Below are 19,024 nucleotides of genomic sequence, written 5' to 3' on the forward strand. Positions count from 1 at the left end.
CCATAATCTGCTCCCAGCCAGCAAGCATGGGAGCTTCTGGAGAGTCTAAGACCTTCCTAGAGGAAAACAGCTGCTGAACAAAAGCACTGAATTTCTCAACTCAGGAAAGTGACAGGCCAAAGGGAATCTCCAAGATTAGGTATGGTTGACAGCAGATCACTCAAATACTAACAGTATCTCTCTAAGTCAAGGTGTAAGCAGACTGTAAGTAGCTCCAATATGACCCTTACCAGCAGGCACGTGTTTTCTTGATTTAAAAGTAAATCTTAACTACAGCAAGGAGGTCTCATGCTGTGTGCTTTATTTTGTAAGGATGACATCAGTTTATTCACTGTAGAAACACTCCCACATTATTTTTTAACATATTCCTCACCTTGACCTGATTGCTACTATTACCATAGTTGGATTATAGACATGACAGTGGAGTGTGTACAAGATGCTGATAGTTTTCTCTGTAGAGCCAATAACATCTAAGGACAAAAATGAAAGATGTACCTGATGTGATCTAACATTTATTTGAATCATTACTTGCAAACATCTGGTTAGATTTGGTTGTGTATATATTGTAAATGTACAATTCAGGAATGTCTTTAAATACAGCTAATGGCAGAAATAACAATTCAAAACCTACCTTGCTGTAGAAAGGTGAAAAAGGCATTGCTAAACTTTAATGGTGGAGATATAGAGCAAGTAAAGAATGCTTTTAAAGGTTAAGGAGAATAGAAGATCCTTTAACTAAAGGGAAGTGTCCAAAAGAGACTTAAAGAGAATTTTAACAGACTTGGTAAGCAATCCTTGGACTAGTGTTCACTATGAACGCTAACCAAGGTCTTAAAAATATTCTACTATTTTCTTAATTCCAGAAAGGAAAGAAAAAAACAACAACAAAACAACAGAACAGACTACGGGCATTTGAATGAAGTAGCAGGAGATTCCAAAAGTTTGTAACTTTTACAGGGTTGTTGCAGAAATCTGTCTTGTGTTCAGACAGCATTGTGGCTATTGTGACTGCACAGTGAATACTTCACAGCTTCTGTGTAGCCTACTGGTGCTGCTTGACATAGGAATCTTAAGATTTGCTCCAGACACTACAATAATGTCCTGTAGGCTTTTGTCAGTAGTTGAAATAGAGAACATGTCTTCTGGATACTACTGCTCCTTTACTGATGACCTAAATAGGAGGTATAACTGAGTCTATGTTCCCCTGGGCTGGGAAGGACTCTTTAAGGGGTCTTCGCGAGTGAAGATTTGGGAAAGGTCATTACCCTTCGAGCCTGCGCAGTGGATTTTTTAGGTGAGACACAGCGTGCGCTGAACTGAGCCCACCCTTTAATCCTGAGGTTCATCTGCCGGGGCTGAGCAAGCTTGGACAGTGGCAGTGAGGTCCTCAGAACGTAGGTTTGTTTAGAGTGACCTTCTCTTAGATGGATTGCCTCACAGGGCTGACGAGCTCCATCTGCCCGGAGGAGTTCCCTGACCAGGAATCGAACCCGGGCCGTGGTGGTGAGAGTGCTGCATCCCAACCACTAGACCACCAGGGGTCCCTCTTTAAGGGTAAAACTGAGATTTTTTGCTTATAAACTGATGTTGAGGTAACACACACCACTTAAAGAATGATGTAACATTTTTTGAAAGCTGCTTTTCAACATGTGATTAGAGTTGGCTTTTCCTAACCATCGGTAGCATGAAAAGCAGGAGAGTGCACTGTTGCTGCCTACATAGGGATGAATTGCTTCCTGAAACACAAATTACAGTTTTACTCTTTTTGACCAAAACCAGGTTACTGTAGGACTGTTTTAAGCTGGATGATCACTTAGAGGAGACTAGAAGATGCTATTTGCCAAAACCCTCTGAATTCTAATGTGCATTTTTGTGGCATCTCTTGGGATCAGCTGGCAAAAGTGCTGCGACCCTGAGCAATCTGGAAAGGTTGCTCAGGAAAATGGGGGTAGAGGTTCCGTGTTTCTCCCTGTGGAAACTTATTGTTGCCTATAAGCAAAGGCAGATACTTAGGTGAACTGTGCTCCCCATGCTCACCCAGCACTGAATGCAGTACTGCCAAGTTCTAGCTCATAGCTGAGTGGACAGAGCAGCACTTCTTACAAGGGAAGGCATCCTCCATGCTCTCCCTCAGTATTCAAGATACAACTTCTGTTTTGAGAAGGTTGAGGTCTTCTCAAACATCTTGCAAAACTCCAAGAGAGTAGCTCTAATGGCCTATCATCCTGAATTTTATCTTTTTTTTTAAATTTCAACTTCTCTATGGGAAAGTTGTGGCAAATATCTATTCTCCCCCTTAATCTGAAGGGAACACTGGAGCCCACGTTTGTTTTTCCCAGTAATTTCCTTCTTCTCTCTCCTATGAGTATAGTGTTTGCTCTATAATACCTAGAGAAATTATGCCAGAGTAACAGTGTGTTTGTCTGAGGCTGAGTTTCTTGTCCTAGATGTATAAGATGCAATCCTTAAACTGAGAAATCTTTTGCATTTTAGTCCTTAAATAAAACTAAATTTATTCTGTAATCTCACTAGGTAGACATCCAGCCTACTGTTCCTTATCAAGTGACTCAGAGCATGGAAACGTGATTTCAGCAGGGGAAAAGATGTGGCAGCATTTGGCCCACAGGAACAGATTGGTGAGACTGCAGACCGATGTCAGCTGCAGAGATGGCAGACCACAGTCAGTCCTCCTGTGGTCACGTAGGTATTTAAGGACTTAATATGTTTTGTCAATCTAGGAACTGCTCAGAAGCAAGAAGGGACTTGTGTACATATGACAAGGGATTCTGACCTGTGGAGGATAAACTTGCACTGAGGAATGAGATCAGGGGCTCTGGGGCTGAAAGCTATGTCTGTTCTCTGTCAAAATCCATGGTTGTATAAGGTGTCAGAGAAGGGAGTTCAATACAGGTGGAAGGTAAATAACAGTTTCTGAGCTTGGGTTGTTCTGTTTTGGGTTTTTTTCCTTCTCAAGTTGCACTGGTGCATCTGGCCTGGATGCAATGTCATCACTGGAGCAGCCTTAGTATTTCTGTATTAGTGATGACTATTCATATAACCTACCAATGACAGTAGCGGGAAGCAGAAGAGAAGGCTGTGGTTATTATATAAGTAGCTTATCAAATAGCAAAGCAGGAGGAGACATCTGGAGGGGAGAATCAGCAATTGTAAAAATGAGCTGCTTCCTTTACCAGCATGGAGAAAGAATTGAGTTGTCACTGAACATATTACCACTGGCTAATCTTCTGGAGCAGAAAACATGAATTAGAAAATGAGAACTCCAAGAAGGAAGCCTGGGAGATGCCAAGAGGAAAAGCTGAATCAGAGTGGTGAATGATTTGACAGGATTTATGTCTTACGATTATTGAATTTTTATAAAAAACTGCTGAGTTTTAGTAGTAGTAATAATAATAATAACAGTAATAATAATAATAAAGTTACAGAACAAGATTTCTAAAAACAAATACAGCTGGAACAATGTCAAACAAAAATAGTATTTTATGTTACAATAATTAAAATAGCCATCCTAGATTTAAACCAGAAAGAATGGATTCTGAGGGCAGTGAAAGCAGCTAGAGAAAACACAGAATTAAAGTATTAAGCGTTCAATAAGTAATCCAGAAGAGGCCTCTTGTGCTTTAAGATTACTTTATTCTTTTAAGACTGTATGCTTTCTATTGGTTATTGAACAAATTAAGGGAGAACGCAAAAATCAACCTATTAGTAAGCATGGAGGTCAAACTGAGCTGAGGAGGAATATTTGATGGTGTAATAAATGGTATGTAGAGCTGAAGATAAACATTAAGTTTTCAAATGAGAGACGTGGTAATCAGTCCAATCAATGGCACCATACAGTAAATATGTGATCTGCTGCTTTAATACCTTGAACTGTTTTTAGCTTATGTTATCCTTGGAGGAATTCCTGACTTTTTCCTTGAATGCTCTAAAGTAAAACTGCCCTTTCATAACAACTGAAATGGAAACCATTTATCTAGCAATTCCACGAAAATAAAAGATACACAGATATTAAGATGCCTATCTTAAGCTTCACAAACATACAAGACTTGAAATGTCACCCTTTTTGGCATGATTCAAGACCTTCCTTTCCAGTTAGATACAAAACTCAACACGGTTGTAATTCTCCTGCTGTTTCAGTTCTTAATCAAATAGCTTACCTCCTCCAAATACCCTACATAAATGTTATTTTGCAGTGGTAGAGGTAGTCAGGTTTGCCTGAAAAACTACCTGATCACGTACTTAAATAATCAAAAATCTGCTTGAGCAGCGTAGATCCAGTTTGCAGTAGTTATGAGGAGTACGTGGGCACAAGTCAAATGTTAACAGACATGCCAGAGCAGTCTCTGTCGAATCTGTTGCACTTTAAGTTCAATGAATATTAAAAGAATTGGGCAGCACCCTTTAACATCCCTAAAAAATAACTCAGGATCCTGGGGGAGCAGAAAGCAAATGTCATGTGAGCTCTCTGAGGCTCTAGCCTGTTCTCTGGCCACTGGTGAAGACAGACCACTGGTTTAGAAGGACCACTCAGCCTGACCACTCACATTCCTCACTCCTGCCTGCCAGCAGACGATTAGAATCAAGCCCTTGGACTATTGCTTCCCTGTGTGACAAGATGCTACCTCTATTGCAGTGATATTCAACCAGCTGAGAAAGTCAATTTAATAAGTCATTATTTATGAAACTTCTATAAGCCTTGGGATTAGTAGGAAACAAACAGATTCAAGCACATCTGTTCAGTTTCAACTTTTGCTCCTATGCCCAAAGCTTAGAAGGGCTGCTGAAGCAGTATGTAAATTGCCTACTCTTTTTGACTAGTGGAACCTAAGAAATCAGGAAGAATTACTTTAATCTTGTCACTAGTTCTTTTCTTGCAGACACAACAAAATATAGGCTTATTAAGAAAGACAGGGAATGTATAGCATTTGATAGCACTATTTACAAAGAGCAGCTCATGTCTACAAAGTCGAGATTTTTCTCAAAATATCTGCAGATTTGCCTAATCTAATTTATTAGTTAATCATATCAATTGAGTAAAGGCATGGGCCATTATAGACATCTCAGGCATTCCAGTTTAGTAAGGATGCAACTCTTTGCAGAAGTCATCTTTCCATTCACTTTCTCTGTGGTGTTTTTAAATATATAAGAGTTCATAATTATCTCTACCCTTTACCACTTAAAATTAATTAACATTTTTAAAATGTTCAATATAGGCATAGTTTTGTTGTATTACCTTACTGCTTAGAAGATCTGTGGAACTAACTGCAAAAGTACAGGCAATATAAATCAGTCTTTAAATTATATATTACATGTTTATTATGGGTGCAAATTTTTTAAAATTTACATTTTATGAAAATTCTGAAGTATTTACAATTTTTGTAAGATAAACTTGTATGCTCTAATTTACAGTCTGATGTAGCAACAATTCATAAAAATTCAGATCCTTTAGAGTTGTGTTTACAAATTAATTTTCTTAGGAGGCAGCTACAAGGGATATTGCTGTATACACAGGCAAGAACCAGCTTGCTACATACTTCTTTTTAATATCAGATAGCTACATGTACTTTTTACATTGTTCTTGAGTTTCTTTACAAAAATGCGATATAAACTTGTATGGCTTCAAAATTGTAACCTGCACCCAACACAAATTTATGTAAAAACATCTGAATGAAGGCTAGTTTAAAAGTGCTGAAACATTAACTACTTCATTTAACTTAGGAATTAAAGTAATACTTGATTAGAAATTGAAATAACAGTTTGGTTTTCATTTATGAAGTATTGTCACATTAATCAGTTTGATTACAAAGCAGATTACAATTTAAATTCCAGTAAAAAGACTGTACCATTTTAGGCATTATAAATTTACCACCAATAAGATTAGCAAATTAGGAGCCAAATATACTCTTCCAATCAAATCTACAGCACAGTATATTCTTAGTATTAACAATGGAATTCTCATCTGCAAAAGTGTGTAGTGTACATTAGAATTTGTGTAGCCTCTACAAAGGCATAATTTCTTGTAAAGCTTCAGCAGTTCATTTCACTACTGGCTTTGCATGAATTAACTCGAGCACGTTTTACTGTTTTAACAGAGAATTTGAAATAGATACTAGTACTCTAAATATTCATTTGAAATTCCTCTATGAAGATTATTGAATTATCTTGCCCCAATGCTTTTGATTTCAGCACTAAAAAAGCCCCCTTGATAATATAAATACATAGAAGATTTTCTAAATTACTGACTTGCTTTAAAAAATATTAATGGTGTCACTTCCCTCTGCCTAGGCTGTGGCAAGCAGATTAGATGACAACAGAAATATTAAAATTGGTAGTTATAGAAAAAAATTAATGGACAAGTCAGTATTTGTCATAATGCTGCCATAAAATACTCCTCCCAAAGTACTATGAGAACTTTCACATTACACATCCCCAAAAGCACTCAAAGTCTAAAGACTTACAGTCAAAGTGAAGAGTAATGCTGTTTGCTTTTAGAGTTTGCTTTTACTATCTTCAGTAATTTTTCAGGATTCTCATCTTTGGTGACAATAAAGTTACTTAATGAAAGTTTCTGAGTCCTGAATGATGCATCTCCCTTTACTACAGCCACATTTTATTGTGGTCACCCCATGAGGAAGTAATTCAATATTTTAAACATCTTTTAAAACAAACTCCATTATTTGCAAATCTGCCTTTGAAATAAATCCCAGTGAAAGGAATTTTTATAAAATTGTATGTACAAATATCATGCTTTCTTCATGAAGAGCTAAACTCTGAAAAAGGAAATGAGGCACGTGAATATCAAATTGGATAGGCACAGGCTTTTTTGAAAGGCACAATTGTTATGCAATTCATATAAAAATAAATTAAAATCTACAGCGTCGCAATCACAACGCCCAAAAAATCTACCAACTGCAGAAGGAAATCTCTGCTGTGTTTTGCAATTTTGTAACACATTGCACTTAGGGAAAAAACCCCCTTTATAAAACAACTTACATGTTAATAATATATGATACAGGGGAATGAAGTTACTTTTCCTTTATACATCTCTAACTCAGCTGGTTTTGTGGCATTGGTGGACAGAAGAACTACATGAAACTTAGCCTCTGCTATCTTTAAGAACTGGCAATTAAAAGCTGGCAATTAAAGAATCTGAAAAATGAATATTAGTTATGGAAAGCTCAAATATTTCTTACTTGCTGTCCTACATTTTAGGTTTAATGTTTACAGTACAACATACAGTTTCATACTTTCATTACAGCTGTGGATTACTATTTTGACTTCACCTATATAAATTTACTAAACTGTCAACAAATTTTCCCAAATATTGCAGTTGATCATTTACAGACAGTGTTGAAGTTAATTTCAGTGCTATTGTAAGGTAATAAAAAGTTTTCAAACTGACTTTCAAAAGTGCATTTACTTTCTGTAGTTTAGCCTCAAAGTAGATAACATTTTGGAAAAATTAATGCGTATTAAAATAGTGTTTGAAAAGTAGAGAGGGCGGAGTGGGTTTCTTGCACTCCTTTGATCCGATGACTTTCACAGGTACATCAACAGTCTGCCATATACCGTCCTGAAAAACAAAGGTAGGTTTTTTTGCAGTCAGTAGATAAACCACATTTTGTCAGTACTTTCCTTGGAGCAGTTTGAGTAACTATGGAAAAACAAAAAACCTATGAAACACTTGTCAGAGATGTTTTAATGAAAAGTAACTATTTACACATCATCACTCATTTAACAGTATCATATTTTAGAATTTAGCACTAGAGAATGTATAATAGTAATTTGAATATATAAGCATGTCAGTGTCTTACCAGTGGCAAATCTCTTCTTGAGAAGGGAAAGCCGATAGCCAGTGCCTACAAGCTCCACATCTACTCCTGAAAGGGTGCTTCCTTCACTGATGAATTGCACTGCAAGTGTTGCTGGTTTACTGGGTCCTCCTGAAAGTTCAAATTTTGCCCTGAGGGATCCAGAACCTATAAAAACAAAACTGAAAAGTTGGTTGTTTTGCAAGAACAAAAAGATCTCCCAAAATTCTTAGTAGTAAGAAGTGTAACTAACATTGTGACCTTTGAGATCTATTCCTATTGGCAGTCCTATACAAATTTTCAAAAGAGATAAGAGGACAAGTCTGTTTTTCCAGTGTTTAAGACAATGACCAGTGAATGACTTAAAGAGAAAAAATACACATTTAAATCACTGACATTAGTGAATGATTTAAAGAGGAACACATACACAAAGCATCAATAGGTCAAAATTACTTCAAGTACATTTCTGTAGTCAATGAAAGGCATTTAAAAAACCCCACATTGTTGCTAGTTTCTAGTTTTTAAACAAGTCTTTTCTTGTTCTTGCAAAAGTATGCTGGGAAAAATGAGATTTAAATAATTAATAATGGAATAACAAATGTCAAGTATTTTTACTTCTGTAAAACAACTTGCTATTCCTAGTCAATAAGAACTGCTAAAGGACAAAGCTAATTAGTAACTGAAATGTTACTGAGGTAAAAGCCGGTACTAAATTAAAGTCTTTTATGCAGTGGCTTGTTTTTGATAAATTTAGCTTAAGACCAATTTTTCTTCAGTAGGTCTGCTGTATTTTGACTAAACTGGAACTTCTTTCCACTGTAAGTACTGAAACTCATATATTCAAGTGCTTTGAAAGTTTGTTTTATCTCTCTCCAAGTGACAGATTACATAATGTGTTGGACCATAAAAGACCCCAAAACATTTTATCACTATCCATCAAGACTTCAAGACATTTGTCCTAATATTGACAGTGTTTGTGCAACTTCTCCCTCCGTTTCTCTAAGCGTAGGACCAGCATATTGTTACTTCCTCTTAAACACGAACTTGAGATTACTATTGTGTATATACTCAAAGAAAAGATGAAGAAAGATGGTGGGAAGAGAGGGAATATAGCTGAAATAGTGGAATATGTGCAAGTCTGTTGTCAACACACAAGATGCAAATCACATCACTAACAGCCGATTTTACGTATGCTCTGCGGGTGCAAAGTTGCTGCATTTGTCTTTCAGTATGATTTTTTTCTTTTAAAAGAAGCTGCACAGATTGGAAAAGGAAAGGAGGGAGAAAAAAAAGAGGGCTATTTCTATGTAATCTTAATAGAAGACAGACGGAAAAGAACTGTGAGGTCAGTGAAGGACAAAGTCCACTAGACTACAGCAACCACCTCTGTCTAATAAAATTCTCTCTGATTTTGTTTGAATGATAATCACAACCTTGCAGCCTTTGCAGGAATAGAGATCATCTTCCCTTTTCAGGCTTGTGGTTTTTAGATGAAACCAGTCACATTTACAAGCAAATCTGTGCTTTCACAATACTCTTCACTAAATTCTTAATAGGATAAAGGCTTTTCCTTTACACTAGAGTTCATTTCTCCACAGAGGCTTTGAGGATGAGATGCTTGCCTTTGGTTCCTGTACTACTTCAGAAAAATATTGCACCTGCAGAGACTGTAAGGGCTGTGACATCAACTGGAGCTCAGAGAAAAGCAGCTGGGCAGAGGACAACTATTAGTACCTTACACAAAACTGTATAAATTACTACTCTCATCAGATGTGCATAGATTCATTTTTTTCCTAGAGTCATTATGGTCAAAACCAAGACTCAAAATGTTGGTCAAGAATCATCTATCTCAGCACACAACTTCTGGATTATTTTTTTTCTTTCCTACAGTTCTTCCACTTACCTTTTTCAAATTTATTTAAATTACCTGTGTGTGGATATTAAACCTATTTTCATTTGAATAACTGCTCGCTTCCAAATAACATGAATGCAATAATTTCCTACCTGATCTAAACTCCATTTTAGAGCTAACTGCTTTCAGGGGACTTCATTATTTTCCATTGTATAGCTCATTAATAAATTTATATTTTGACATCTCACTATTAATGGAATCTCTCAGAAGACAATTAATTGACAAGGTGGCAAACTGCTAAATAGGATACAGCATGAGAAAATGTGTAAAGAGGCATGAGGATGTAGAAACTATGATGATTACTTTTTTAATATTAAATTTTTTCTGTACAAGAAAACAAAAGAGTATAACTTGCCTCCATTCTCAGACTTCTCTGAAATGCTAGATATTTTCCAATATGCTTTCATCTGGTCTGCATTCCTGTAAGAGAACGGTAAATTAGTTATAGGCACCAGTTTTAGCACATTATTTCCCTTGATTGCACTGGTATGTTACAGACATTTCTAAATGGAGGTCTATAAAAAACATTTGCTCATTTTAAGGTAAGTCTGTGGAAAACTGCAGTAGGAAAAGAGGAGAAGAGAAGGGAGTGTCTCCATTGTTCCAGAACAGCAAGCTCAGAAGTATACACTTCTTTATACATCTTATACAACACTTTTTTATACATTTAACACTGTCCTATGTCCCCACCTATGGCTCTTGTGGTGGTTTGGGGGACAGCTCTAAAATTCAAGATCCTCTGCAGTCTCAAAGGGTAAGTTACCCTGGAAGTAATTTGGAAGCTATGCCTTATGCTTCATGATGATGGTAGGAGAGGGAGCAATCTTGATTGCTCTCCCCTTTGTGAGAGTCCTGGAACCATGAAATTTATTCCATTTCCATTCTAGTAAAACTAATTGGTGTAAGCGACACACTGTTTAAGCTAACTTCAGATACTGTAAAGGGGCAGCAAAGGGCACCAAGCGCAAGAGTCTCTAAGCTGACAGGGCATTTTAACTCCCAGAGCACTTTCCAGCACTTCCATCAAAGGAAAGTCAACAACTTATAGCTGTGAGCAGCATGAAGTGCTGATAGGTTTGACATTGCTCTTGGCATTGATGCAGCAGGACTGAAATGCTCACATAAGTAGCACAGATGGTAGCACTTACTCACAAGAGGTCAAGACATAAAGCATTTATTTCTAAAAAAAAGACCAAAACCCCACCACCTAACCCACTAGACCAAGCAGGTAGCACAACACAAATACTAGAGCTGCCTGGGACATAACTGAATTTTTTTTTTTTTTGTCAGCTTGCCAGGCTCAAAATTCTGGCTTTGGGTAGTTGCCTAGGTGAAAGAGAGAATTTGGACTCAAATTTCCTAATCTGATGAATCAGTAATGCAACTGTCACTAAGTCTTCCCTAGCTGACACTAGGTCTTCTGGGTGGCTGTTCCTGCTTTCACTCAGGCTTCATTATAGAGGGGTTTATGGGCAGGGAGATGGGCTTCACCAGACAGTGTAGTCATGTTGTTCAGGCAGGATTCTGAACCTGTCCTTGCTTAGAATAAGCTTAAGATCTTGGTTAAAAGTAACATTTCCTTGAAACACCAAGTTAAGAAAGATTTGGTCCTGCCCAGGATGTTTTTTTCACTTAAAATGATACTGTATTACTACTTTGTCCAATTAACACCTTTAAATATGTTGCCTCCAGAAACATCAGAATCTACCTGATAAATGCATGAGGTTTATTTTTCTTCTAAGCCTTGCTTTTTAAGGTAAACTGATCTATAAGAAACAATGTTAACAAAGCCTGACTTCCTTCAGTTTGGTATTCTTTGACTTCTTCATGTTAAAAAGATCCTCTTCAAAATAAACTGTCCAGGATTTATATTACAGCTGGGTAAGTTCTTACTTGACACCAAAACACAGGTGCGGTGATTGAATTCTGCTTTTGCACCAGGGCTGTACTGCTCTGCTTGTTTTCACAAACTTGTAGTAATGTAACTACTCAAGATCTATGTTTCACTTCTAAGTGTTACTTTAAATGCAGGCTTATAAAGTGGTAGCAGATAGCTCCTAGTCGGATCATAATCTGCATTACACTTGAACTGAGAGACAATGCTAACTGGCTTATGGAGAGCTCCTCAGTTACTGAGGTTTGTTTTAAACAATCAGGAAATCTTCTTAAGAACTGCATTTTTGCTACTTTATATAATCCATATATATGAATATATTTATACATACATGCACAAATTGGTTTTTATCCGTTTCAAATTACTGTATTAAAATTGTCTATCCTATCTATTGCCCAAAAGAAAGCAAACATTGGAAATTTCATAATGGGATTGTGTTATTACACATCTGGGATGGGTGCATATTGTCTCATTTTAGTCTATATGAACTAGCTGCACATGATCTGTTTCAGACCAGAAAATGTCTATACACCTGATATACACATATTGCTGGTTTTTTCCTATGAAATGTTTTTGCCTATGACACCAGTGAGTGCACTGAAATGAATCTGAAAAAAGTACTGAAAGTATTAAAATTACCATTTTGCAGGTGGAAGTGACTGCATGTTTATTACTCCTCCATCTACTGGTACCACAACCTGGACATTAGACAGCATACCAGGCACATTCATAGACTCTGGATTGTATTTATAATCCACTCTCACATCAGTAGTGCTAGCATCACATTTCCAGTAAGTTGCAAGATTCAATGGAGTAGACTGTATGCCATTTGAAGATACCTGTGAAAGAATAAACCATTGACAGCAGCTTAATTAAAATATTCCCCTTTTAGGCAGAATTAGGGGATGACTGTAACAAACACAACTCTAAATACTGACAAAATATCAAGAGAACAACTGACCTTAGAGTCCTTAATCACAGAATTCTGAAGAATGTTGCAGCCAAAAGGAATTTTTGTTATTTTAATTTTAAATGAAATAGTTAAAGAAAAGGTTTAAACTCCTTCTGGCCTAGGAGGTTCCTCCCTGTTCTTACTTTTATAACATTTTGTAAGCTTTGTTTTTGTCTTGTGTTCTGCCTTACACAAGCACGCTTGCAGCAAAATGACTTCAACCATAGCAGTTGTGTGCCATGCCAATTTAGCTGCCCAAGCAGCCAGCAGCAGACGACACCACCTGTCATTATGGGACAGGCAGCCAGCAAAATAGTTCTTACCTATTCAAAGCATTATTTTCCTGCTGCAGAAGGTTGAATGCCATTTCTGTAGCTAAGCTTGTGCTACTGCCCTGATGCATCTCTACCGTGTTCTCAGCCTACCTGAGGAAGCTTCTATGTCCTGGTGCACACTCTCACCTTTCCTTGGCAGCCCAGAACCTTTTCTCTCTGCCTGGGCTTCCATGTGCCAGTGCCTCATTTTTCCACAAAGAATCCACAGTATTCATCTCAGCCAACTAAAGAAATGTTTTGTTCCTTCCATCTTTCTCAGGAATTCTATGTGCCTAACATGCTTTTTGTAGATTCAGTATACCAAGATTTTAGATTATATTGGGAGGATGTGGAAACTACAATGGTATGAATAGGTAGACTGACAGCTTATTTTCAGGGTGTTTTTGTGGGTACAGTTGTCTCAGATATCCAGAAATTTCAATGCAGGCATATCCCTGCCCCAGATTCATTCTCCATTGAGGTGAATCTGTCTTGAATATTCACAAAGGCTTTTTATTAACAGCCAGAACATATCTCACTGATTCACACAATGGCTGAGGTTGACAGGAACCTCCCAGAGGTTGTCTGGTCCAACTCTCCTGCTCAAGCAGGGCCATCTTGAACCAGCTGCCCAGGACCATGTGCAGATAACTTCTGAAAACTTGCAAGGACAGAGACTTCACCACTCCCCTAGGCAACCTGTGCCAGTGCTCAGTCACCGTCACAGGAGAAAAATGTTTCTGGCTGCTCAAAGGGAATTTCCTGTGCTTCAGCATGCCTCTGGTTCTGTCACTAGGCACCAGTGAAAACAGCCCAGCTTTGTCCTCTGTGCATTCTCCCTCAGGTATTTATACATATTGATGAGGTTTCCCTGAACTTTCCCTTCTCCAGGCTCAGCCTGGAGTATCTCTCATGGGAGATACTCCAGTCCCATCATCATCTCTGTGGCTCTTCACTGAGCTCTCTCCAGTCTCACTTGCAATGGGCAACCCAGAACTGGACACAGCACTCCAGGTGTGGCCTCACCAGTGCTGAGTGGAGGGGAAGAATCCTCTTCCTTGACCTACTAGCAATACTTTGCCTAGTGCAGCCCAGGAGACCATCTGCTGCCTTTGCAGCAAGGGCAGGTTGTTTGGCTCATGTTCAACATAGTGTCTCCCAGGTCCTTTTCTGCCAAGCTGCTTTCCAGCTGGTTGCATGGAGTTGTTCCACCACAGGTGCACTGCTTGTTGAACTTCATGAGATTCCTTTCAGCCCATTTCTGCAGCCTGTTGAGCTCCCTCTGGAGGGCAAAATGACTCTCTGGTGTATCCAGAGGGTCATTTCTGTTCAGTGTTTTCAGCAAACTTGCCAGGGGTACACTGCCCCATCATCCAGATCATTAATGAAGCTATTAAATGGTAAAATCAGTATTGACCCCTGGAGTTTAGTCCTAGTTAACAGCCTCCAGCTAGACTTCATGCCACTGATCACCACTTGCTGGGCCCAGCTGTTCAGCCAGTTTTCACTTCACTTCACTTCTGCGTCTGCTCATCCAGCCTGTACTTCACCAACTTCTCTATAAGGATTCTGCAGGAGACAGTGTTGAAAGCCCTCTTCAAGTCTAAGTAGACAATATCTACTGCTCTACCTTCATCCACTGGGGCAGTTATGTCATCACAGAAGTTTATCAGCTTGGTCAAGCATGACTTTCCCTTAGTAAATCCATTCTGACTACTCCTGTTTTATTATACTGTGAGAGGTCAGAATGTCTTATGTTCTCAGATAGAATCACAGAATGCTTTGGGTTGGAAGGGACCTTAAAGAACAAATAGTACCAACCCTCCCTCACCATAGGCACAGGTAACTTTCAGTACACCAGGCTCAAAGGCCTATACAGCTTGGCCTTGAACACTTCCAGGGATGGGGCATCTATAACTTGTCTGGGTAACCTGTGCCAGTAATTCACCACCTGCTGAGTAAAGAATTTTTTCCCAATACCTAATCTGAACCTACTCTCTCTTTCAGTTGGAATCCATTACCATATATTAAAATTCATCAGCTACAGCATCCTAAACTTAGGCAATTGTAAAATCAAAGACAGTATGAGTACTAACTAAAACAAGCCCCCACCAAATCTTAAAGGAAAATTTGATTTTGCTAATATAAAAAAAAAAGCAGTGTTTGAAGCTTGCATGCATGAATTGGACTGGTGCATAAGCAAGCTGAAACAGGTCCTGAATCCAAATGAATGACATGAAGCATAGCAGGAATGTGTTAAGCCTAGGCAGAGTCTAAGCATTGTAAGCAGTGACATACCCAGAATTGGTCTAGATGAGGGATGACAGTTCATCTGCATTCTGGCAGACAAAGAATTATTCTTTTAATTTTGGGGTAGATATCAGATCTGGAACGCCTTAAAAAATTTCAAAGGAAAAAAAGTGTTTACCTGATACTTTAAAACATCCACATTGTAATAGGATGCAGATGGATTCTGCTCTGATAATTTCTTGAGGTAGACAGTTATAGCTTGCATGTTCATCCAAAAATCCTTAGTACTGGAGTCACTTTGTGACTGATCACTACAAAGAAAGATCACCAATCAGGAGTGAAGTATTACACCACTCAAATAAGAATTTTAACAATTTGAAAAAAGTGCTTTTTCAGTATAATTCACTCTGTCAAATACAGTTCTGCTAACATTTCAGTTTTAAACTGTCATGTCAAACAGCAATTAAATTTAATGTTGTATGAATCATTCCTTATGTTAAGAATGAATGATCAAAATGAAATTAAACTAAAAAACCCAGATGCATATGGTTTGATTCATTATTTCAGTAATTTAAAAAATTCTGCATTTAAAAGCATTTAACTAGTTTTCAAAAAATTTCTCCAATAAATGAAATAGACCATATCTCTGGAACACATCTCTGCTAAAAAATTCCAGCTTTTCCTAATTTTTTAAAAAACAATATCTCCAAGTGTGATTTCAACAATAACCCTACTCAATCAGCAAACTTTTTTCTTACAAATTCTCCCAAGCATGCTGCTACATGTCTGAGAGACAGTTATGTAATGAATCTGATTAGTGCAGAAATTATTTAGTTTAAAAATACACTCATAGGTGAAAAATAAGAGTAGGTGAAGCTCCTAGTCCTTGTTTTCCATTTAAGCCTCCTACTATTTGTTTTCCATTTAAGGCTACTGTTTCTACCATAGTTACTATAGTTACTACTTTATATAAAAATAATTTATAAAATGCATAAATATAAATTATACAATGCACAGCTACATTTACAAAATATTTTCTATGGCTCCTGTTACATCAGCACAAGTTTCAAGGCAAGTAATCACTGAGATTTTTAATGATGACAGTGCAGAGAACTAAGCCAAACAAGATTAATTCAAGAAAATAATTATATGTAAGTAAATCAACCAGAATTCTATAAAGAATTCTGATTTACACATACAACTCATATTTTATAAATCATGTAGTTTAAAATTACGTAAAAAAAAAATACAAAACCTGTATACAAGTTGTGCATTTGGAAGAATCTGTTCTAGTTTGCTTGTGTTTTTTACCCTGAAGCAGAGCACAGCAGGAGATGGGTTGCTTGTGAAGACTTTAATAATCCCACTTGGGAATGATATTGTCATATCACCAGTAATCTTCACAATACATCTAAAAGAGAATGAAAACATCAGTTTCATTGCAACTCATTAACTGCCTAGTTTTAATATTAATTTTAAAGCAAACATTGTATTTGCACTATCTGATGAACTGAATTAAAACCAGAAAATCAATCTCAAATGAGGGCAATGTGACAATGTACTGTCACTTTCAACTTGGAAGTAAGATGAAATAAGTAAAGAAAAGAAGTTTAATTGCTTAAGCATACAGTAGTCTTGGTGGATATGTTTTGGGCTTTGAAAACATGGTACAGCTATGCTTAGGCAAGGCCTAAGTAGCATAGCAAGGGATGTGACAGAGGGAATGAGGTGCTTATATCTGTCCAAATTTACATGTAGCACATGATAAATATCCTTGTCATTCTCAGTGTGAACACATTTCTGTAAAGTAGGTATATATGAACTCCTAGCAGGATGTAGGCCAGCACAGAGCAATAAGCCACTCTTGTCATTTATACCAGGGGAAAAAACCCATTTTGAATCCCCCTCCTAAGGTATTACATTTTCCCCCAAAATATAACAAATAGACTCAGCGTCTTTTCTTATTGTAACTTATTACATTCAAAACAATTCACTATTTAACTAACTTTGTGGGATCTGCTCCTTTAAAGTAGGCGTTAACAGATTCAGTAAGGGCTACTGCAACAGGCAAGGTGTCCTGGTTTCCAAGGCTGACAGGGCTGGGACCACGTGAAACACCTAGAATACATACAGTGTATAGGTTTAATTTTCAAAAAGCTTAGCGATAGATTTCAGAATGGTTGACTACATCTGTAATTTTCACAAGAGGTTACTGCCATCAAGGTCACAGTAGCATCTGAAGTATTACTTGAAAAGTATGTAGAAATACATAAAAATAGTACAGTACAATTGTACAATCAGGAACACAGGGCTATCAGTAGATTATGTAGACAGACACGAGGAAATACATATGAGGCAGAGGAACACTGCATTAAAATGGCCACTGGTGAAAGTGAAGTCAACAGACCCAAAGGAAATAAGACATTAACTAGAATGCTTTAAAAAAAAACCCTACTGTATGCTTTTTGTATGGAAAAATGTATGATAAAATGGTCATAGAAATGCAAAGAATTTACTTACAACAAAAATGAACTTGAATGCAAATACATCAATATTACACCACATAAGTGAACTGTTGAACATTCTTTTAACTTTTTCAGCCAATAAACATTACAATTCCCAAGCAGAAATTGTTGGAGTAGTCTTCATTTTTTTTTTCTTGTGCCAAGACAACACAATTCCAATACAGAAATGCAAAAATCAACTCAGATCTCATGCTAAGGCATTTTGAAATAATTTGTTGTATAAACAACTGATGAAATAGGTTGTCACTGGATTTTATTTTTCACAAATTTTCTACATGTGTACTGAATAAAAAAGACAATATTGGAAGTTTTGTCTTTTTCATTAGTGAAGCAGCGTAGTAGAGAGCATCTTACTAATTTTTTTTTGTCCCACTGCTGAAGTGGCCTGTACCACACAGTATTATCTACCACAAAGGAGGCACAATCTTCATCTTTTCATAAGCAAATTGAGAAATTTCTCTTTCATATCATAAAGCAGAAACAAAATGCTTCTATATAATACTGCTCATGGCAAATTAAACTTATTTACTTTAAAACAGTGGCTGTCCTTCCTGAGCTCTTTCAGAAGCAAAAAGTAAGGTGTGACCTTGTTCTTCACAGAGGAACTAATATCTCATATTAAACCTTAAATTCAGAGATAAGTCAATGAAGTAGTAACAAAAAGAGAGCAAAAGACAGAAGTTGGTCTAATTCTACCTCATACCTCACTCTCATACATCACAATTTTTTGCCTAAGACAGTAAAATGTTCAGAATACTTCTCAGCACCATGAAAACATTTGTGCAACATTTAGGCCTCTTTAGATCAAAAAGATCTAGTCACAGCTGCTGAAAACCAAAAATTCTTAGAAGAATGAACTATTATGATGCTGGCTACAAAACAGACTTATTTAGTTTTTCTCAATGTGAAGAGTAGGTTAGACAATACATGGATCATGTTTCCAAAGTTTTTTCTCTCCCTGAAAATGACCAATAAAAGTTGTGATTCCAGAAATCATTATTTCAAGAAGCAAACATGCAATAAAATAATAAGTTATCCATCACTAGAAGTTCTGTTTGATGAAATACTGAACTCTAGAATTATTCTTCACTAAAGCCAAAATATGCACTCAGTGAAGGTAGTAATACAGTTGCTGAGCTATTCTATTGTCTTTTTCCCCCAATTTAAAAAGGAACAACAAACAATTGCAGAGCAGATAGGATTACCTTGCATACAGGAGTATAAATTATTTTAAAATCTTTTACTTAATGGCCTTGTGTACATTTTTATATTGATATTTGAATATCATGCAAGTAATGCAGATATATCAATTATTATTCCTATTGGTAAAAGACAAATACTGTTTTCT

At 37.0% G+C, this 19,024-nt stretch overlaps 1 protein-coding gene across 3 annotated transcripts in view; it reads right to left on the reverse strand.

Annotated features, from left to right (window-relative positions):
- Positions 1-5,310: 5,310 nt before the first annotated feature.
- Positions 5,311-19,024, reverse strand: part of FCHO2 (FCH domain only 2) — an 81,692-nt gene continuing 67,978 nt past the window's right edge. For all 3 annotated transcript variants that reach the window (XM_017808206.1, XM_017808205.1, XM_017808204.1), the window contains 7 exons: positions 17,158-17,269; positions 16,407-16,562; positions 15,330-15,462; positions 12,275-12,474; positions 10,097-10,161; positions 7,833-7,997; positions 5,311-7,591 (listed from right to left, as the gene is read on the reverse strand). In XM_017808206.1, the coding sequence (XP_017663695.1) occupies positions 7,569-7,591; positions 7,833-7,997; positions 10,097-10,161; positions 12,275-12,474; positions 15,330-15,462; positions 16,407-16,562; positions 17,158-17,269 (854 nt within the window). In that variant the 3' untranslated portion in view covers positions 5,311-7,568. The remainder of the gene's footprint in view (positions 7,592-7,832; positions 7,998-10,096; positions 10,162-12,274; positions 12,475-15,329; positions 15,463-16,406; positions 16,563-17,157; positions 17,270-19,024) is intronic.

This window comes from Lepidothrix coronata, unplaced genomic scaffold (assembly GCF_001604755.1).
Source record: "Lepidothrix coronata isolate B3197 unplaced genomic scaffold, Lepidothrix_coronata-1.0 Scaffold22, whole genome shotgun sequence".
In the NCBI taxonomy this organism is placed as follows: Eukaryota; Metazoa; Chordata; class Aves; order Passeriformes; family Pipridae; genus Lepidothrix; species Lepidothrix coronata.